At 40.4% G+C, this 22,969-nt stretch overlaps 1 protein-coding gene and 1 pseudogene across 1 annotated transcript; one reads left to right on the forward strand and one right to left on the reverse strand.

Moving 5' to 3' along the window:
* Window positions 1-414: 414 nt before the first annotated feature.
* Window positions 415-2,763, reverse strand: LOC112089183 (annotated as a pseudogene).
* A 16,258-nt stretch (window positions 2,764-19,021) lies between these two features.
* Window positions 19,022-22,632, forward strand: LOC112089184. The gene is made up of 5 exons (XM_024160159.1): window positions 19,022-19,849; window positions 19,915-21,063; window positions 21,277-21,765; window positions 21,851-21,864; window positions 21,978-22,632. Exons 1-5 carry the CDS (start codon window positions 19,022-19,024, stop codon window positions 22,630-22,632), a joined length of 3,135 nt encoding a protein of 1,044 aa, XP_024015927.1.
* The last annotated feature ends 337 nt before the right edge of the window (window positions 22,633-22,969 follow it).

Genomic DNA, 22,969 nt, shown 5'->3' on the forward strand with positions numbered 1-22,969 from the left:
TAATAAATGATACTAACAATTATATCACTTATAACAAATGATGTCACTATTTATATCATTTGTGTGTAATTGATGTAAAATTATTATCAGTTAACAGAAATGATCGTACTAGTTATATCACATATAATAATCGATACATAAGCATTTTGTGGTTTGCATCATTTTATAGAAAAATGACGTTAATCTAATATATTCATAAACGTCATTTTAGGATATTAAAAATAAATTTTAAAAATATCTACAAATTTATATTAAATTATTCAATTAATTAATTAATAACTCAAATCTAAATTGCATATTAATATATTAATAATTGAATCACAATGAAAATCTAAATTGCTTATAAATTGCATCATCCAAATGAAAAAAAACTGTTTAAAACATAATTAAACTAATTAAATAAAAAGTTCCAAACTAATGTTGAACATGTCCACCATAATCTTCAATCACCACCTTTCTAATTTCCGTTGGTATCATCTCCCATTTCTGGATAAAAAAATAGACAACAAAATAAGACTAAATAGAATATCATCTGAAATTTAAAACCTATAAAATTTATGAATAAAATTATATTCACCTGTGAATTGGTAGGATTTGCTAAATTCTTGAAAGCAGCCATAAAATTTTTAGTCCATGCAATTGATGCCTACATAAACACTTTAAAATATCAGTTTTTTAATTATAGATTATATGAATACATGCAATATAAATTATTAATAATCGACATACCTGTTCGCCAGATTGAGCAGCAAGTATCTGTTGAATGAACATACTCATAGATTTATTTGTTTCTTCTATGTGTCTTCATTCGAATATAGGCTTCAGAATTTTCTATCTTTGGTGTCACTGGAGTAGTTTTACCAAATAACTTTGAAGGTGTGGGTCCACGTCCTACACAACGTATTCGTCCTGGCCGTTCTGGACCAAACACTTGGGCATATTCATCATTCAAACTAGCTATAACATTGGGTGTGACTTGTCTTGATAGATTTTGGGTTAACAATGTTGTAAGCGCTTCTTGAAAGTGAATTAAAGTATAATATTCAGCATAATCAAAAGAAAATTTATCAGAGTAGAAATGAATCAATTAATAATTGAACTAACCCCACGTGTTTTAGCTTCCTCTGATACAAAGCTTCCATCAGATTTCGTACGAGTTGCAACAAAGAATTCAGCTCGACTTGATGTTTTTCCCGTCTTGATTGTCTGGTACATGCAAATATCATATACATAATTAGATTTAATTCTCATGTATGAGATATACAATAGAGTTTGTTTTCTTATAATCTCACGTCTTTTCCTTCCAAAACTCTTTCTTCCACACAAATGAGGCATAGTGTTCTTCTTTTGATTCTTTGTATTCCGTTCTTGCATTTTCTAAAAGCTCAAGAATAAAAATTTACATATATTTGATATATTATATAACAGTCTATCTAGTAAATAACCTGTACCTTCCAATTTTCAGTGAACCGTAAGCATTGAAAATTACGCCATTGACTTTCAGGAACATTATTAGGTCGATTTTGCATCGTTTCAGTCCGATCATCCCGTTTGTAATTTCTCCAAAGATGCACTTTAAAATTGTTGCATCTGCTCCCTAGAACACTCATCTTGTCGTTGGGTTATCACACCAAAACTTTGCCTACAAATTTACAACATCAGTAATGTATCTTTTGAGCCAATATCTCCATGTGGCGAGAATAATGTGCTGTCATTATAAATTATTAATAAAAAATTATAATTTCTCATAACTCAAATAAAACTACACGAATATTTGAGTTATTTTACAAATGTACAAGCAAAACCACATAAAATAGTTTAAAAAATTATTATTTCTCGTAACTCAAATAAAACTACACGGATATTTGAGTTATTTTACAAATGTACAAGCAAAACCACATAAAATAGTTAAAAAAGAAGCAATTTAACAATTAATAATGTAGTTTTTCATGTTGTATATAGTTGATAATAATATATTCAGAAATCATCTATTATTTTAATTTTTACAAAACATATGTATAATATTTTTTATTTTTTAACAATAATTCATAAGTACTAAAAATATCCAAATTAATTCTGTTTTTTTTTGGGTAAAAATAAAAAAAATCCAAATTAATTATGTTTTTAATATAAAAAAGATTAGTTTATATATATATACAAATATTTATTGTGTATTTGTTAAATATTTAAGTGTATTATTTTGTATCATAGAATGTCAATTAATTTAGTACATTTATAGATTGTATTTATTTGAGATAAAACTGTATTTTTGGGTATATATATATCGATTATCTGCCTTATTCAGATCAATAATTAAAGTGTTGAAAAAATTTTTTTTAAATAAAAATATTTATATCTTGTGAGCTAATATCTCAAAGTATCCAAAACGTTTTAACATTATTTGTAAAATTTTAGATGTTACCTGAATTACATCCCACGCCTTATCTTTTGTGTTGTCACCAACCAATTTCCATTCAGTGTAGTCAATAGGTAACAAATTCATATCGGTACTTAATTAACCCAATCATGATCCAAGTAAACCTCCAGAATCTTCGACAGGTTGACCACTATCTCCATTGAATTTTACTATCACTTTGCAATTTCCAAACATCTCTAGCTGACACCATTTTTCCTTCTATGTTTCCAGCCGTATCTTGTTAATAATTATATACATTATGAGAAAATTATTAGTCTAAGATAAGTCAAATTAGCATAATATATTTATAGAATCTATTTACATTACTTATGACTTATACATTTCATTTAAAGCTTTTGCAATATTGAGCAAGTGTAAGAGGAGAATTATAAGTTATATCATCTGGTGTTTGTGTTCCTTAATCTTGAATATCACTAAAAGACCGGAAATACTCCATAAACCTAAATTAAAAATCACATTTAGTTAACAATAACATCTGTAGCAACGAAAAAACAAAGTGAATGCAAAAAATATATATATATATATACGAAACAAAATTGCAACTACTCTACAAAATTGCAAATACAAATCATTTATCAAAACATCCTGTATATATTTACACAGAAACCCACAACATGTCCTTCAACATACGCCTTATATTTCCACGTTTTCTCGAAAACATCAAACTTTAATTAACCCCTAAAATAACGAAAAGGAGAAAGAGAAGAAGAGAGAACAAAAAAAAAAAAAAAAAACTAGAAGCAATGTTTTATTCTTCCCAAAAAATTGCCAATCTCTCTCTCAGTCTCTCCTCTCTTCTCCATGCCGCTTTAGGTACATAAAAAATATATCTATTATCGTTGCTACCTAGGATCTAGCTAATTCATGATCAATTCCAAAACTTTTTTCTCATAAACTATCATTGATTCTAAAAGTTTCAGTTTTTACATCGTAAGAAGAACATTAGGTTTCACAGGTACCGATATATAGATTCTATACGTAACAAAGTTGGGGTTCATTCTTGTCAAACCCAGATTTAAAAGCAATCGGTTCATTCATGTCAAACCCAGATTTAAACCTAGGAGAGAAAGACAAAAAAAAGCAATCGGTTCATTCATGTCAAACCCAGATTTAAAAGTTGATTTCGATTCATTCATGTCAAATCCAGAACAAAAGCATATAACAAATATGATTAAACACACAAATATTAAACAAAACAATGTTATTCTGATCTTAAGCGACTTCTGGTTTTTGGTATGAGCGCCATTTTCCGAAAGAGAATTGTAAAAAAACCCTAAAGATTATTAAGTTAGTGATGGTCAATTTATAGATACTTATTTATTTATAATTAGGTGTTTGGTCCGCGCTTGCGCGGGCAAAGATGTTTCATCAAATTATTACGGTATTATTTGGCTGCAATTGTGAATTTGTGATTTATTGCTGTTATTATAAAACAAAAACGTTAATTTTTTTTGGCTTTTAATAATAAATTGTGACTTTAAGAAAATAAAAAGCTACAATTTGCTAGTTTAAAATATATATATAGCATGAACAAAAGAGATGGAAATTATGCTTTGAGATTTAAGAGTTAATTTAAGACTTTAAAACATTAAAAGTTTGCTTGGATAATTTAAAACTATAAAGTTTTATATGACTTTGTCTTCTTTTTTTTTCTTCATCTCTTTCAAAATCATTGTCGTACATTTGTTTTCTTTGTTCTTCCTTGTCTCTTTCTATTTTTTTTTTATTCTTCTTCCGGTTTTGTTCTTCCCATATATGAATAGAAATTATAATCGATATGGATTTGTAAATAATCATTTTCATTAAAGGTAGTATAATAAATTTTGTAAAATTAGGAAAGAAAGAATAAGATTTTTGGGCTAACATGTTCTTTTTTTGGGCTAACATGTAAAATTAGGAAAGAGAGAATAAGAGACAATTTCTTCATCCGTTTACTTAATTTGGCTTCTTGCAAAATCTAATATCTCCATGCCATCTCCCTGGTTTGCTCTTATTTAGTGATTCTATACAGAAAAAATCGTGGTCAAAGACATTGGCCAGTCTACTTTGATGCATACATAAGACCAGTGGAAGATGTAAAAAGTCTCAGTAGTGGTGTTCCCGTCTTTTAAAAAAAACACATGGTAACAAAGAGACATTAGAGAGTGAATGTTTTGATCAGAAGAACTTGTTCAAGTCATCATAGATTCTCCACATAAAATGATATGCAGCTCCATTCTTGTTCTTCTCAGCTTCATGTAGGCATTGCAAAGAGGTAAAAACAGTACGAAAAAAACACAAAGATACAAAGTCACTAACGCGAGAGCCAAGAAACCATACCTCGCTAGAGCAGAAACGATGTATACACCGAGCAAATATCCTAAGAGTTAGACACCTACACTGTCAAAACAACAAAATTATTCTTTGATCAATTATCAACGAAGAATAACGCATAAACAATAACACAAGATCGAAGAACACTATCTTCAAAATTTTAAAATCAAAAGAAAAAATAAACAAGTAATTAGAAAAAGAAGTCACAAAAGGGAAAGATGAGAAACGATGCCACATGATCCAAAAATATCAACTGCAATGAGATAAAAACAGAATGATACAAACGCAAAAGATACAAAACCCGCAGAATACAGTAAGCATTACCAAGAAAACGCAAAATGAGTCCCTACCCCGCAACACAATGAGTTCGTCATGTAAAACCCTACGGTTCAACATGAATAATTGAAGTTAATTATATGATCTTCACGTACGGTTTACGTATCGTTTGGTAACTATTTCTTTCTTTTTTTTGTGCTTGCAATTTTGTACTTGGTAAAAAAATTTGATAATGATAATCATATGGCACTGAAATTTTCCTAAATATGCAACAATTAATAGTTAGTGATTATTAATTATGATGATGACGATAACTTACGGTAGTTAGTACTCTTGCTTGTCGCAATCTTACGCATAACGGCGTTGTAGAAATCGAAGACGGTGAACTGAATACTACTGTTGGGTTTTTTAAGCAATCTCGTTCAACATCGGACCAATCTTCTCACGAAAGACCATATAACCATTCAAAATAACCGCATAAACAGAGAGATAGTTAGGGTTTTGGCTTTACATAAACGAAGGCATATTTATAAACCTCAAATAAGTCGCCTTCCCTGGTTCGGCTCGGAACCGAAATCGGTTCGGGATGGCGCTCGGTTCGGCTCGATTTGTTGCGTTGACTATGTTCCGGTTCGATTCTTCTTCTGATAAATCATGGAATCGGGCTCTCCAAGGCCCGATTTCGTCACTTAGGCCCTTTTAAACAGTTAAGCTCGCGGGGGTGAAAACCGACCCCTACAGTTTGCCCCCCAGCTCGTCAGTTTTGTATGCGAAGATGTCAAGTTAAAATTAGCGAAACCGAGATTAACTGCCGGGTCATGCAATAAGTTCCCTTATCGAGGGTTTTAGCTCGGCTCGGTTCTGTGCATTTTGATTGATTTTTTTTTTGCCGAGGCAGAACAAATCGAGACGAGAACGTAATACCGACCCGGTGTCGTGGTCCTAACTTGCCGAGCCAAGGAAACGAATTTTGACGAGCCGAATTGAAATGCTGTTTGCCGAACCGAAATCTAGTAGTTCGGTGCGGGGCCGTAGAATTATCGATGAGTTTATCGTCAATGAGCCGACGCGAGGACGGAGTTAAGAGTGGAATGTTGCCGAATCGAGACAGAAAAAGAGAATGCGACTAAAGTTACCAAGCCGAGGCGAAAAAGAGGAATTCAACTAAAGTTGTCGAGCCGAGGCGAAAAAGAGGAATTCAACTAAAGTTGCCGAGGTGTTAGTGTTGGCTCACTTTGCCGAGATCTTTTTTATACGAACATACAAACTGAAATTTTTTTTTAACAGAGATCTTCCAAGAAGAGTTCCAAGCCACTTTCGAACACGATTATGCCGAGGCTTTTTTCGAATTTTGTTTTGTTTTGTTTTGTTTTTTTGGATGCTCGGACTTGGACCTTAGAGGTTGCCTTTGCTTCCCTAAGCCCATTATATCTCGCGATTTCCCTAGGCAAAGTGGACTCCATGCCTAGATTTCTATATATACTCGAGCTCCCTTCCTCCATTCTCACAATTTTACTTCTCCAAAATTTCCAAAAGGTAGCTCTCTCCTTTCTCTTCTCTCTCTTTCGATTTTTTTTATTTCCTTCTCTCCTTTTTTTTTGGTGCCGCACCACCTAGGAATTTCTCGAGGTGCGGCGGATCGTTTGATGTTTCCAATCTGCTCTAGAGTTTTCTGATCCGTCATCAAACTTCCCGATCCCCCTCCGATATTCCCCAGATCTGTTCTTTTCCCGAGCCAAAAGCGGGATGTCGCAACAAACCGAGCCAAGAACTTCCACCGATTCTGCCGATTCCGCGAACTCTGTTTTGCACCGAGACCTGTCAAAACTTGCGCCAAGCTCGATTTTTGGCTCTCCTCGTGATTTCGAAGCAAAAGATTTCTCCAATGACATAAAACCCGAGGACTTTGATTGTGATCCTGCCGAGGCTAGACGGGAACTTGAGATTGCAATGGCGAGGCTCAGAATAGGTCCTTTGAAACCTCAGAGCTCTCGAAAAGGTAAAAAGAAGAAGAAATCGGATCCTCCCGGCTCGTCCCTTTCGACCGAGGAATCGTTGCAAAGGCTGAGGCAACGCTGCAGGATTTCCGAGGCGATCGAATTTATTGCGCCCGAGCCTTTCGAGCCGATGATCCCCCGCCGAACCCTTTCACAGCTTATGAATGTTTTTTCGAGCTGTGTTATTTATGGCTCCCTTTTCCCAATCTGATTCTTCGATACCTTTAGTTGCACTTCGATACCTTTAGCGGGGCCTTCGACATACGATTGGAATTTTGGTCCGAGGTTACGAATGCAGCATCGAAATCGGGGTTGATCATCTTCGCAACTTTTTGGAGATTCGTCGATCCTCCAAACTCGGCAAATACTATATTTCAAATAAGAGGACTTGGAGAATAATCGAGGGTTTTCCGAGCAAGGACGATTCTTGGGATGATTATTTCTTCTACATTCCCGTCGACGAGGCTACCGTCGGAATGATTTCCTTAATTTAACCAAGACGGATTGGAGACCACTCGGTAGTTTTCTCGTAGTTCAGTGTTCGTCTGTATCTTATTTTCGATACTAACGTTTCTTTTCTATCTTCTTGCGTTTGCAGTTCGTGATCCGCTTCCCCCGGTTCCCGAAGATATCGTTAAGACCAAAGAGATTCTCACGGCTAGGAAGGTCAATTGGTCGAAGCATTTTTTGTTTGGGAGAGTCGAGAAAGCGAAAGCCTTATTTGCCGCGTTCAGATTCGTCTGCTTCTTCCATCGATACGACTGAAAGAATGGTACGAGTGTCGATTCGCGATAAGAAAGAGAGAGATGAAAGGGAGAAGGCAAGCCGAGCCCAGGAAGCAGAGACGTCGGCTTCTCGTGCCGAGCCGAATCTTCCCGAGACGTTGGCTGCTAGCGAGCCAAACGCCAAAGCGATCGGCAACACCGAGGAGACTCCTGTAGCTGCTGAGTCGAACCGCGCCGATGTTCTTGTTTCAGAAAAAGTTGCCGAGATCCCTTCTGAAGTCTACGGAAAGGGCACCACCGCCTCGTTCGAGATTCCTGTAGCTGGTAGTGAGGATCGTGTCGTTGTCTTGGGTTGCCCGCTCTTTCTGTCCTGACGAAGCATAAGGATGGCTCGAACTGGAAGCCTGATGCTTCGGACGGCGATAAGGGAAAAGGAGTCGCTGAGCCGAAGAAGAGGCATACTATTCTGCTCAATGCCGAGCCGACTCCTTCTCTAACTGACGATGCTTCTGCCTCGGCGTCTCTTTTGTCGAAGATTAACAATAAGAGAGTTTAACTACCGTCTATTGATTCGCTTACAAAAGCAAAATCTTATGCTAACATGTCCCAACGGGGAACTAAGGTACGTTCCTGTTTTAAAATCTTATGCTAACATGTCCCAACGGGGAACTAAGGTACGTTCTTTTTATTTGTGTTGATTCAGATTTCCGACTTTCCGAGTCCTTTTCTATTTCTCAGTTCATGGCGTCCATAAACGAGCTGATCGCGGGATACAAGGCGGATGCTCGCAGGGATCAAAGGCGGGTTAAAGAGGCAAGGAAAGATGCTAATGTGCTCCAGACCAAGCTGGCGAAGGCCAAGCAGAAACTCTCTTTCTCTATGACTCAGGCGAAGGCTTGGACTAGAGCCCTCAAAGCAGAGTAGAAAGCGCTGAAGGATGAAAGCGTTAAGGCAACGGACATGGCGGTTCGTCTTGAAGAGTCGAGAACTCGGGGAGAAGCCGAGATTGCCTCTCTTCAGAGATAGCTGGCGGAGAAAGATGCCCTTCACGAGGCAAACGTTAGGAGAGCCGTAAAATCCGCGAGGAGAGACCTGACCGAGAAGGTGCGAGACCGTTTTAGTAGTGCGGAGAAGAGCCTTAAATACATGTCTGAAGTGAAGGAAGGTGAGTTAGACCTGGCGTAGATCGACAGCACCCTTCAGCTCATTGTGCTCCTGAATAAAGACGATGCTCCAACTCTCGATGCCGAAGCTGAAGCTGAAGCTGTGGCGAGCTGATTTGGTAGGAGCCGACGAGGAGTTCGAGAGAGTCGCTACTTGCCTTAGGGGCGAGTTAACCTTGAGTCCTGCTTCCTAGTATTCGGTTGGCGTAACCCTAGGACAAGGATCGGTCGGAGCTGCTGCACTCAGAGTTGGTGTGTCCGACCCAACAGGTTCAATGTCGGGACACCGTGGATCACCGAGCTGGTCGAAGAGAGGAGGAGTTCCGGAAGATCTCCGAGAGAGTGATTTTCGCAGTTACTACCGCATACTTTCCTGTCTTGACTTTGTTGCACGGATGGCTTTATCCGCTTTCGTTGTTGCTTTTTATTTTGAACTATGTTTGGTTGGATTTGTTTCTATTGCCAAGCCAAGGTGCTTGGGATGACTTATGCCATGATGGCAAACGATAACGGTTAAAGTTTAGGACTTATTGAGTTGTTTGAACTTTGCATTTATTTTACGAGATTCCAATCGTATGGTTTTAACTCTCAGAACTTAGGGTAAAGAGCGTTGTGAGAACAACTTTATATTAATTCTGAGGTATTGATAATCGATATACGAGAGCGTGTATCGGGTTTACGCGTTTAGGATTGGTGATGTGTATCGGCTTACCTATCTGTAAACTGTTGTAGGATCGATCTGAAAAATATATATAGCGCGCTGTTATCCTGTGAAGGACGTCATTGAGCCCTAGTCCATATAGGAGAAGTGGTTAAAATTCGTTTAGAGACTTTGTTTTAGCTTATCTGTTGTGGCCAGCAACGAGATGGAAAATGCGAGTGTAAGATATTAAATGCGAGAGTTATGATGAAAATGTGTAAGAAAGTTAACTTAAGTTGCGAAAGAAATCGGACGATTAACAAAACGAACTTTGAAAAAAAAAATGAAAACCGAAGAAAAGAATTTCAAAATGATTCTTATGAGTATAAAGGGAAGTATGACGTATACCACCTCCCCCCCTCCCCCCCCCCCCACCCCGTTTTAGGAGGGGGGACAGCTGAACCCATCTGAAGATAGGCTGTCTACGTACCCTTTTCAGGGATCAAGCCATCTCGTAGTTCAGGGTTATCGTGTGTTGCCGCCTAATGATAGTATTTCTTCAGATGCATCGCATTCCAGGATCTCAGAATCGGGGCTCCTTCGATGTTTTCTAACTCATAGACTCCGGGTCGGACTACCTTGGTGATTTTATAAGGTTCTTCCCAATTTTCTCCCAGCTTTCCTGCGTTCCTTTTTGCGGTGTTCTGAAAAGCCTTCTGCAGTACCAAGTAATCTTCTTTGAACCGTCGACTTTGGACATTCTTGTTATAATATCTCGCTGTTGCCTACTGATAATTTTGAAGTCTTATCAATGCTTGATTGCAACGTTCTTTCACTAGGTCCAGTTCGTCCAACATCATCAGATGATTTAGGCCTTCCTGTCGGGGGAGAAGTCTTCGGCGAATTCCTGGGAAATCTACTTCAGGTGGAATAACGCACTCTGCTCCGTAAATTAGGGCAACGGAGGTCTCTCCTGTTGCTCGTCTTGGAGTAGTTCGGTGAGACCATAACACTCCTTCTAACTCATCTGTCCAACGTCCTTTTTTGCGTTGAGCCGCTTCTTCAACCCGTCGAGGATCATCTTATTGGCTGTTTCGGCTTGACCATTTCCTTGTGGGTATCTCGGTGTCAACTTGCTCGATCGTATTTTCCATTTCTCACAAAAAACTTCGAACCGAGCCGAGATAAACTGGGATCCGTTGTCTGTAACTATTTCGAAAGGGAGCCCGTGCCGACAAATGATATTCTTCCAGACGAAATGCTCGACTTGTGCATCTTTGATGCTTGCATACAAATCGGCCTCGACCCACTTGGAAAAATAATCGGTTAGGACCAGTAGAAACCGTTTCTGTTTAGACTTTTCCAAAGGTCCGACGATGTCCATTGACTACCTCATAAATGGATAAGGAGCCGAGATTGATGATAACCGCTCGGTAGGCTGATGGATGGTTGGAGCGTTCCTTTGGCATTTTTCACACTAAGCAGAGAATTTCTCGAAATCTTTCACCATGGTTGGCCAGTAGTAACTGTGTCGTTTTATTTTCCGCTTGCATGGTTGCCACATGCGCCGCTATGAACTTCTTCCATGATCTTCCTCGCTTCGGCTCCTTCGACACATGTCAACAACGGTCCCGAAAACTGCCACTTGAAGATGTTTCCATCTAACAGTATATAACGGGCTGCTTGAGATTTGAGTTTCCGAGCTGCCCACATGTCTGGTGGTACTTCTCCGTCTGCAATGTACATCCGAATTGCTCTCATCCATTCTTTGTTGCACCCATACACCGGTATGACTCTCTTTAGTCCTGGATCCGAGGTTTAAGCGAGGGCAGCTAGGGCATCGGCGGACGCATTTTCCCCATGAAGTATACATGTAAGCTCGAATTCCTTGAACTGCTTCGACAGCTCTTGAAATCCAACCATCTCTCACTTTGTATTCTCCATTGAACTGGTTCGCAGCTAGCTGTGAATCGCAGAAGGCACGAACTTTCTGGATTCAGATCCCAAGTGCAAGCCGAAATCCAATGGTTAATCCCTCGTATTATGCTTCGTTGTTGGATGCATGAAACGTGATACAAAATGACTGTTCGATGATCTTTCCGGTTGGCGATATTAGTCGTATCCCGACCCCCGAACCCTGCTTCGATGACAAACCATCAACATGCAATGTCCATGTAGACTCAGAGGTCGGCTCTTCCACTCTTTCAGTCGGAAGTTCGATCAAGAAATCGGCTAACACCTGAGACTTCACGCATGACCTGTTCATGTATTCGATGTCGTATTCGCCTAGCTCCACTGCCTATTTTGCTAGTCTTCCAGATTGTCTCGGACTATGCAGGATGCTTCGTAGTGGCAGAGTAGCGAGGACTACAATCGAGTCAACATTACGATAGCTAGGGCGACTTTCTCCATTTGTGGATAGCGCGTTTTCGCCTCGTTTAAACTGCGGCTCACATAGAAGACAGGTTTCTGCTCTTCATGCTCTTCTTTGACCAGTACTCCACTTACCGCAGTTGCTGACACGGCGATATACAGGAATAGCGGCTCTCCTTCCACTGGCTTCGCAAGGACCGTAGGATTCGCTAAGTAGACTTTCAAATCTTGGAACGCCTTTTCGCACCGGTCGTCCCATTCAAATTTCTTATTGCCCCTAAGAGTATCATAGAAAGGTAGGCACTTGTTGGTCGACCTGGAAACAAACCGGTTGAGAGCCGCGTCCCGTCAATCTGTGAACTTCTCATTTCGTTCTCGGAGACGCCATTTCTATCAACGCGTTGATTTGCTTTAGATTTGCTTTGATTCCTCGGTGGGTTACGAGATACCCAAGGAATTCTCCAGACGTCACCGCGAATCGACATTTCGCTGGGTTCAGTTTCATGTTGTGCAGGTTCAGCTGCTCGAAACAGTCTTGCAGATGCTTCACGTGATCCTTCTCCACGAGTGACTTAACCAGCATGTCATCTATATAAGCGTCCATCGTCTTGCTGAGCTGTTCCGTAAACATTTTGTTGACGAGCCTCTGATAAGTTGTGCCCGCGTTCTTGAGTCCAAAAGGCATTACCTTGTAGCAGTAAATTCCCCGATCCATTATGAATGCCATTTTTTCCCTATCGTCGGGGTTCATAAATATCTGGTTGTACCCCAAAAAACGTGTCCATGAATGTGAGCAATTTATTCCCCGCTGTAGCTTCAACTAGTCGATCGATATGAGGTAAAAGAAAACTATCCTTCGGGCACGCCTTATTGAGGTCGATAAAATCTACGCACATACGCCATTTACCATTTTTCTTCTTCACCACTACGGGATTGGCTAGCCAATCTGGGTATTTAGCCTCAGCAATCGAACCCACCTTTAAAAGTCGTTCCAATTCGTCGTTCACTGCCTTGGCTTGGTCGGGACTTAGCTTTCTTCTCTTTTGCTTCACCGGTTTGAACGTCGGGTCTACGTTGAGTTCATGGCATGCCACGTCGATGCTAATTCCTGGGATGTCTTCCAAAGCCCATGCGAATGTTCCAACGTTCTGTTTTAAGAAAGCGACGAGCTCCGCCTTAATCACCTCGTCAAGTGTCGCTCTGATCTCTATGCACCGCTCCAGATGTACTTCATCTATGCATAACGAGATCACCGAATCACAGCTCGGCGCGCTCTTCTCCTCACGCGCCTCGCCGATCTGTAATTGCTATAAGAGTTTGGTGAGCTCGTTCGCAGGTTCTCGGTTTGTTTTTAGCTTTTTCCTATTTTCGTCTACGACCGAGTCTACAACGAACTTCCTCATCTCATGCTCGGCCAAAAAACACATTCTTTCTGGTTTCCCCATATCGTCTTGATTCTGCCAGGAGTCGGGAACTTAACGCATAAATGATACGTTGATGGAACGGCTCGCATCGAGTTCAACCATGGCGTTCCCATGATTACGTTGTAAATTGTCGGATGGTCAGCTACAGAAAACTCTACGACTTTCATTATTCCTCCGTCTTGACGGGAAGCCTGATCGTCCCGATTGTAATCGTTGTTTCTCGTGAGAATCTCGTTAATGGTTTCGGGACAGCGGTTACTTCAGACAAATTGATTTCCATCCTCCCAAGGGTTTTGCGAAAGATAACGTCTACCGAGCTTCCTGTATCAATTAATATTCTGGCGACATCGTGATCCCTAATAGTAAGCTCGATCACGAGGGGATCACTATGTGGCGTGTCGATTCCAACTGTTTCATCTTCCGAAAAAAAGATCGTTGTCGGGATAGGTCGGAGGCTCCGCCCAGTTAACACTTGCTTCGACTCTCCGCTGGAAAGTTTTAATCGATGATATGGTGTCGAGACAGTATTGTGATCCACCCATTATCATATTGCTCCTTCTTCTGGGGCCATCTCGTGGATCCTCGTTATTCCTCCTTCCTCTCTTTTGGGTTTCGCCTCGGTTTCCTTGCTCTCGGTTCGGGGGGTTTACTTCATCACCTTCTCCCTTCTCAATTTTTGGTTCCTTGGAAGCTGCGGTTTCTTTGGGTTCTTCTGCTGTTCGCTTTGCGGCGAGTGTGGTGGCCAAGAACCGACAATTTGCTGTTGAGTGTCCATAGCACTGGTGGTGTTCTCAGAATGCTTTTTCGTCATAAGTCCGAGGGTTCCGAGTCCAAGTGTTCCATGGTCCTTTGCCTCGTCCTGCTCCCACTTGATAATTGTGGGCTCCTTGTAGCCTAGGCCCTTCGTGATGCACATAGTTATTGCTTCTCACATTCCTTTGATGTGTCGTCAGAAAATTTCGGATTGCCGCTTTAGTTGACTCGTACTGCTCGTCTAGGTTCTTCATCTCTTCTTCATTCACGACGAAGTCGGCAGAGCGATGTAGGGCATCTTGGATCGTGAGCGGCGTGTTCTACACCATTTCCCTCCAGAACTCGGACTTATAACACAGTGATCTTTTCAGGGCTTCGAGAGCTGCCTTGTCACTCACTCCTTCCACCTCTGATACCACCGCTTTAAACCGAGCCATGTAAGCTCTCAATGGCTCGTTTGGTCCTTGAGACAAAGTCCATAGATCGGCATCAGAGGTTCCTTGGTCCATGAACATGGAATACTGTTTCAGGAAAACAGCGGACAGCAGCTGAAAATTATTAATGGAATTACGCTCGAGCCTAAGCCCTTCAAGTGTTTGACAAAGAGGAGGCAGAAACCGACTTCTCTTTCGTCTTCGCTGAGATTGGAGGCATTTCTCGAGAAGGCTCGTCCCATTCCGATCCAAAAAGCTGTGCGCCTTCGGTTCGATTGTCCCTTCGTAGAAAGGAATCCTAGCTTCGGTGATTCGCGCTGTAAACGGCGTTCGCTGCGTTTCTTCCAACATACGATCTATCTCCGGTGCCGAACTGATTGCATGATGAACTTGGGATCGAACTGCCTTCATCTCGGCGGCTGTCTGAGCTATAGTAGCTCAGAGCTCGTTCACCTCCTTCATCTGGTTGTTCTTTTGCGACTCGTCGACTTCGTCTTCGGTACTGCCACCGTTTAGAGCAGCTTGGCGTGCATTGCCACGTTGATTTCCTTTTCGTGCCAGTCTATCATGTTTCATCTGCTCGACCCAGAGCAGATTTTCCTCCTTCTCTGTCAGGTTTTGATTTCGGAGCAAAGCGTCATCCTCTTCGTTAGTCCTTGTTTGCCGCTTCGAGTTCGGCTCGGGTAATACGCCTTGAAGTGCGGCTTGGCTGAAGGGCGAGCTCCTCTTCCTGTTCGTCTTCATCATCGACAGTGATCGTCTCCTTACCGATATTTCCTGCGGCATCACCATCATTCTGCTGGTCGTGCTTGTCGCCGTTCACTCTTTTTCTCCGAGCTAGCAGAGGTGGTTCGGTCGGCATGGACTTCTTCGCCGTGGGTGTCACCAAGCCGGACGAATTTTGTTGTGTCCTTCCGAGCCTGTTTGCGGGAGTCGCGAACTCGAGAGTGGTTGGTCGCAAACCGAACCTTCGCAGAACATCTCCGGAAGTTCCCGTCACTCCGAGGCATCGGTTCCTGACTCGGTTCTCCATTTTCAGTGCTTCGAGTCTCTCCGCGAAAGAGCTGTTCTACCTTTCCTGCTTGTTAAACTTTTCCATCATTGCCGCGAGCATCTTCTTCACCTTGTCCAAGGGTTCGGCTGTCATGCCTGCATCTGTTGGAGGATTCTCCTTGCTTCGGGTAGGATCTCTGCCATTGTTCTGGTCGTCTCTCCGTTCGTCTCCGGACATCCTTTTGGATCTCGTTCAAGAAAGTTTTCGGTGTAAGAAAGCTTTTATGTCCCCACAGACAGCGCCAAATTGTGTGAGTCAAAACTCGCACAATCAAAATTTGTTAAGGAAAAAGAGGGATCCAAAGCTTCTAAGTGAAAATCTCAAGAACTAAGATCAAAAAGTAGTTTTATTGCTTAGGATTTCTGGGATTGTGTAAAAGTTACATAATGAAAGGATTACATCGACTATTTATACTGAGTCTACAAATCACCTAGCCGAGATTCTCTCCCGAGATTCTATGAAATTTTCCTTTTCTTTTATGCGGCTGACGACTTCTATCTCCCCTAGGGTAAAGTCTTCCTGGACTCGTTCATCGGGCCTTCACAATCATCCCGTTCGGCCCATTAGTGCTTTCTACCCTTCGGCTCGGCCCAATCTCTTCGTTCTCCATCTCAATGCACTTCGTTTACGAGATTGTTTTTTGGCTCAGGTACACAGGAAATAGTCCAAACCGGATCGGTATGGTTCGGTCTTTCGCCTTCCCTTGTTCAGCTTGGTCGAACCAAAAATTCCTTTGATTTAGCTTGATTTGGCCAAACCAATACTTGGTTCGGCTTGGTTCGGGATGGCACTCGGTTCGGCTCTGTTTGTTGCGTTGACTACGCTCCGGTTCGGTTCTTTTTTCGATAAATCGTGGAATTGGGCTCTCCAAGGCCCGATTTTGTCACTTAGGCTCTTTTAAGCAGTTAAGCTCGCGGGGGTGAAAACCGATCCAACATTACTTAGATATAAAATAATATGCAATCGATTAAGGAAGAAAACTAAATTTTAACATTGTTTTTCAGTTTCTTTTAATATTGATAAATAGAATGAAATTGAAGATGATGAAAATTGTTTACTTTCTTTCATTAGAGAAGAAATATATATTAATTATTTTCGTATCAATATTATTTTTATTAAATAGTAATTGATTATTTTGTTATAGTTTTTAGTTATCTTTTTAGTAACTGATTGATTATTTTAAAAGCATTACAAGAATTTGAAAATATTTATACGAGTCAAAATTATAAAAAAGTTTAAAATAATATTTACTACAACATAAAAAACAACACATATATTAATATATATATATGGAGATAATTAGTGGTCTAAACAGAATTTAAGGGTGATAATAAGTTTGTTGAATCTATTTTAATATATACTAAAATTAATTTAATAGTTTATTGAGGGGTAATTAATCCTATCAAGTATAATTTGTACTTATTAAAACAGTTAAATTTGGAGAAAAAAATTTGTCTTTATTGGTTGTCAATAAAAATCCATTTAGAATTTATCACATACAATATGTTATTCGACAAAAGCTTGGTATTTACCAATTTAAAATAAGATTGACAACAAATTATATTGAATTCATCAATATTTGTGATTTAAAATTAGTTTTAAATTTTATTTTATATCTATTTACTGTTTAAAATATATGAAAGCAAAAATTGTGTTTATTAGTTTGTTTTTTAATTCAGAATAAATCAGAAATTTGTATCGACTAAACTAGCATAGGAAAGAGAATAATTTTTACTTTTATCATTTTTTATAAAAAAACATACAAGGATGCAACTGATAAAAAAAAATTATTTTCTTGACTATGAGTGATGTATAATACTTTATTTTCGTGTTAATACTAATTAATTACTATTTAATTTGTTTGTTATATTTTAGGTTGGTTTTGGTATACAAAGTGTTAATAGTTCGACAAAATAATATGTTTTTTAAAATGACACATTTATAAATTCAAAAAAAGATTGTAAAACTTCAAAATCTATAAAAATTTTGAGATTAGAACTGAATGATTTTTGATAGAATTTATTACAACAAATTAAAATCTAAATAAATATAATTATTTATATATGATTTTATCAATATAAAAGTATTTAAAAAACTATCCAAGCATAGCGTGGAACAAAATAATAATTGGGACAAATTGTTAGATTTGACCTGATTACATCGAATCTCTCAACTTTACCCAAATCGTGATTGGATCTGTAATTACAGAGAGTTTGTTTTTTATATTTTTTTATTACTTTATTAAATTTACAAAAATATTAAAAATTAATTATTAGAATAACTTTTCAAATAAGAGAGTATTTTAGCAACCGCCTTTGCTCTCTCCTCTCTCATGCGATCGAGAGAGCGATTTGAAGAAGGAGGAGAGTTGACAAATCTCACAGTAATTCTAAATTGTTGGTTTAATAACCAATGAATTTCTCTTGCTAATGTCTGCGATTCATGTTCGTTGCATCTCAGAAGAGGAGAAAAGAGAGTTTTGACCAATCAGATCATCTCAAAATGATGGTATCGATTTTCTCATTCTTCGTTGGGCTATAATCATATGGCTTTTTTCTTGTTTAAGATTGGATTCAAGGAAGATTCAGTCCATAGAATCCATGTTTTTTTCTCATAAACCGCTCTGCTATTGTATCGGTTTTTGAGTGGTTATGTTCTCCATTAATGGAGATCAATCATTCTGTGTTCGGTTGGTTATCTTACGTCTTCCAAGCCGAATGCGTTATCTCCGTGAAGGGTTATTGAAGATGCAAACAAGACTGGAGCAGCACGTGTAGCAGTCCGACTAGCTCTGGAACTGACACAGGAAGACTTGCAAAGCAATCTACACACGTGGAGGTGAGCTGGAAGCTGAGCTGGAGCTGCAGGACGTGCTGGACACTTCAAGAGACGAGAAGCTGACGTGGATAGGAAGCTTGGAGTATCTTGGAGGATATTTGAAGAAAATATCAAGTTTCCTCTATCTTGGGAGAAGATAAGGAAGGTGAAGATTCTCATGAAGATTTGAAGAAATCACAAGGAGGATCTAGGCGAGGAGTAGCCGCAAGTCCTATTATGTATAAATAGGCGTATGAAAAACCGTGTAGGGTTTTTAACACAACTGAGAGAATACTTAGCAAAGGGTGAGCGAAAATCTGTGAGAGTTTTTGTGAGCTAGTGTGCTAAGGGATTTGGGTGAGAGGTTCTTGAATCACGTATCGATTCAAGAACAAGTGAGACTAGTGTAGCAAATCAAGGTGTGTCTTGAGGTTGCTCTAAATCGGGTTCTGTATACTTGTAAGTTACAAACAGATTTACTACTGAAATATCTTTGAAGAGAAAATCTCTGTGTTGTGTTCTGTGTTAGTTCCCGTATTACTACTCTTACATTTTCATTTGGTATCAGAGCTGTCATCTGTGTGTATTACAAACAGGTGAGATCCTGCAGAGAAAATGGAGAGCTATAAGGAAATGGTGAACAACTCCAGGATCATCCTGGATGATGGGAACTACGGGTTTTGGAAAGCTAGGATCAGATCCATGATCAAAGGGATCGATCCACTGGCATGGAAGGCAGTAACAGATAAATGGGAAGAACCACTGGTAGCTGATGCCAACGGAGTCTTTCATCCAAAACCAGAAGAAAGTTGGACTGAAGAGGAGTCAAAAAGAGCGAAGTACAATTCAAGGGCGCTGACTACTATTCACACCAACATATCAAGAAAGACATTTGAGCTGATTCAAGGTGTTGAGACTGCCAAAGAAGCATGGGACATACTTCAGATGCAGTACGAAGGAACAACAAAGGTTCAAAACTCCAGAAAGGACATGCTTGCTTCTCGCTTTGAGAATCTAAAGATGGAGGAGGATGAAACCATCTCTGAATTCAGTTCGAAACTGAGTGCTCTAGCACAAGAAGCAGCGGTGTTAGGCAAAAAATACAAGGATAAGAAGCTGGTGAAGAAATTCTTGAGGTGTCTGCCATCGAGGTTTATGGGGTACAAATCAGCACTCAGTGTGTCCAGTAACACAGAGAACATGCCATTCAGTGAACTTGTAGGCATGCTGAAAGCTCATGAGATGGAGCTAGACAGTCAGAAGAAGCCTAAAAGTCTAGCTCTAAAGTGTGAAAACCGTATCACTGAAGATGAGGAAGACGATCCCATAAGTCTTCTGGTTCGGAGGTTTGATCGTGCTTTGCGGAAAACTGGGAAACCTCAGAAGAAGGTTGCCTCCTTCAAGAAGACAACTGAAGTGGACAAGTCTAACAGAAAGAGTGAGGTGCAGTGTCATGAGTGCAAGGGATATGGACATTCAAGAATGACTGCCCGACTATCAAGCGACAGGAGATTCAGTGCTATGGCTGCAAAGGATTTGGACACACTCAGCTGGAATGTGTCAATGATCAAAATCGCAGGAAGGACAAGTCCATGTTGGCTGAGGAAGAATCGGATGATGATTCAGAGGATGACTCAGTCGAAGAGACAAACAACTTCGTGACGTTTATCGGGATCGCTGAAATTGAGGAGGGACAGGAGTCAGAGTCAGAGCCTAAAGAAGAAAAGGAGGATGATCTCATGAGCAGCTACAAGGAAGTACGTCATGTCCTGGTTAGTCTCAACCAAGAAAACAGTGAATTGAAGAAAGAAAACCAGAGACTGTCTGTACTAGTCGACAAGCTCAGCAAAGATCTCGAAGCAGCAAACGCACTTGGCCAGGGAAGTGTCAATCTGATCAAGGAGAAGCTGGAGTTAGCCAACAAAGCTGAAGGTCTGAGGCAGCATTTAAAGGTTGAAAACCAGATATCGGAGAAGATGGAGTCTAAACTAGATCAGCTAAAGAAGCAGATTCAGATGTTCGCAGGAACCAAGCAACTGGACAAGATCCTGAGCTACGGATGTCAAGCCAATACGAAGCATGGATTGGGGTACAGTGGAAGGGAACAGAAGAGCTCAGATGAAATCAAGTTTGTTTCATCAGGATACAACCGGCCTGAAGATCAAAGACCTGTCACCAAACTGCGAAAAGGACGAGAGTGCTATTACTGTGGCAAGATCGGACATATCAAGGCATACTGTTACAGCAGATGGAACAGGGTTCAGAAACTGATGAAGCAACGGAAGTTCAGTTGGAATGGACCCACGAATCAAGTCTGGCTCAGGAAAGAGGATTTGCGATTCGAACCTAAGGGACAACAGAAGAAGAATTCTTTCAAGCCAAAAGAATTCACTGTTAAGAGATCTTTCAGGGATGATCCAATGTCAATGCTGTGGCATGGATTCAAGTGCAACATGGCCCAAGTTGAGAGCGATGAAGACGAGTCAGAGCCTTGGTACTTCGATAGTGGCTGCTCACGGCACATGACTGGAAACCGAAGCTACCTCCGAAATGTTAAGAAGATTAAGGGAGGAAGAGTCACGTTTGGTGATGGAAGTGTCGGTGCCATACAAGGAAAAGGCATTACAAAAGACGAAGATCAGCCTGATCTAGTCAATGTATACTTAGTACAGGGACTTAAGACGAATCTTATTAGCATAAGTCAACTGTGTGATGAAGGGCTAATTGTGATATTCACCAACAAATGATGCAAAGCAGAGAATGATGATGGACAAATTATCCTAGCTGGAGAAAGATCAGGCAACAATTGCTACATGTGGAACAAGTCAGGGTCGGTTATGAGCTGTTTTACTGCCTGTGATAATCTGCAGCTGTGGCACCAGCGACTCGGACACATGAACATCAGGAATCTCAATGATCTCATCTCAAAGGAGAGCATTAGAGGAGTTCCAAAGATCAAGGGAGGAGATAAGTTTGTGTGTGGAGCATGTAACCAAGGCAAACAGGTGAAAGTCCAACACAAACGAGTACCTGACGTACAATCCAAAGCACCACTTGATCTAGTTCACATGGATCTGATGGGGCCAGTTCAGACAGAGAGTTTGGGAGGTAAAAAGTATGTGTTTGTGCTGGTTGACGACTTCACCAGATTCACATGGGTTAGGTTTCTCCGAGAAAAGTCTGACACGGCGGATAGCTTCAGAATCTGGGCTTTACAATTCATGAATGAACGAAGTTCAATCAAACGAGTCAGGAGTGATCATGGGGGAGAGTTTCAGAACGAGTTCATGAAGTTGTTCTGTGAAAGTCATGGAATAGCACATCAGTTTGCTGCACCCAGAACTCCACAACAAAACGATGTAGTGGAACGGAAGAATTGAGCACTTCAGGAGATGGCTCGTGCGATGATTTATGGGAATCAAGTTCCAAAATGTTTTTGGGCAGAAGCAGTCAGCACAGTATGTTACATAATCAATCGGGTGTACATGCAAAAGGGAACATCGAAAACTCCTTATGAACTGTGGAAAGGAAAGACGCCTAACGTAAGTTACTTTCATGTCTTTGGATGCAGGTGCTACATCTTGAATGACAAGGATCATCTTGGGAAGTTTGATTCAAGGAGTGATGAAGGAATTTTTCTGGGCTACTCAGGTCATAGCTCAGCCTTTCGTGTGTTCAACATGAGGACAAAGGTTCTGGTTGAGTCAGTAAATGTGGTGTTCGATGACTACGCTCAGATGGAATGGGAGAAGCCTCTGATCGGGAGTGATTCTGAAGGTGACGAAGGTGATTGGGTAACACAGACAGCAGAGGCGATGCAACAGCCATCTGTGTCAACCGAAGAGCCTCAGATCATGACTCAGGAGAACACAAAGCAAGTTCATCGGAATCATTCAGCCTCAGATATCATTGGTGAGGTGAATGAAGGGAGGAAGACTCGTGGCATTCAACTGGATTTCAAGAAAATGGTTGAGAAGTTCTCTGAGATGGTGTTCTATTCCTGCTTTGTGTCAGTGATTGAACCGAAAGATCACAGACAAGCGTTGCAGGATGAGTTCTGGATTGTTGCCATGGAACAAGAACTCGAGCAGTTTGTTCGAAATGACATGTGGGAACTAGTGCCACGAGTCCACGACCGATGGATTGCAACATTGTGGGAACCAAGTGGATTTTCAAGAATAAAATTGATGAGAATGGAGCAGTGGTTCGAAACAAAGCTCGTCTAGTGGCTCAGGGGTACTCTCAAGTAGAAGGGGTGGATTTTGAAGAGATATTTGCACCTGTGGCACGCTTGAGTCAATCAGACTCTTTCTGGGAATGGCATGCATACTTAACTTCAGGGTATATCAGATGGATGTCAAGAGTGCTTTTCTGAATGGTCTGATTCAGGAGGAGGTGTATGTGGAGCAGCCGAAAGGGTTCGAAGATGCAGGCAATCCAACTCATGTGTACAAGCTCAAGAAAGCATTGTATGGACTGAAGCAGGCACCCAGAGCCTGGTACGAACGACTGACGAGCTTCCTAGTTCACGAGGGTTACATGAGAGGCAGTGTGGACAAAACC

The sequence above is a fragment of the Eutrema salsugineum genome, unplaced genomic scaffold, assembly GCF_000478725.1.
Source record: "Eutrema salsugineum unplaced genomic scaffold, Eutsalg1_0 scaffold_12, whole genome shotgun sequence".
In the NCBI taxonomy this organism is placed as follows: Eukaryota; Viridiplantae; Streptophyta; class Magnoliopsida; order Brassicales; family Brassicaceae; genus Eutrema; species Eutrema salsugineum.

Excerpts from the sequence above, each read along its gene's own strand:
- LOC112089184 (XM_024160159.1), top strand. The coding sequence starts at position 19,022 with ATGGAGAGCTATAAGGAAATGGTGAACAACTCCAGGATCATCCTGGAT. Across the intron at positions 19,850-19,914 it reads AGTCTAACAGAAAGAGTGAG|GAGATTCAGTGCTATGGCTG; the intron begins GTGCAGTGTCAT and ends ATCAAGCGACAG. Across the intron at positions 21,064-21,276 it reads ATCAGCCTGATCTAGTCAAT|CTGTGGCACCAGCGACTCGG; the intron begins GTATACTTAGTA and ends GATAATCTGCAG.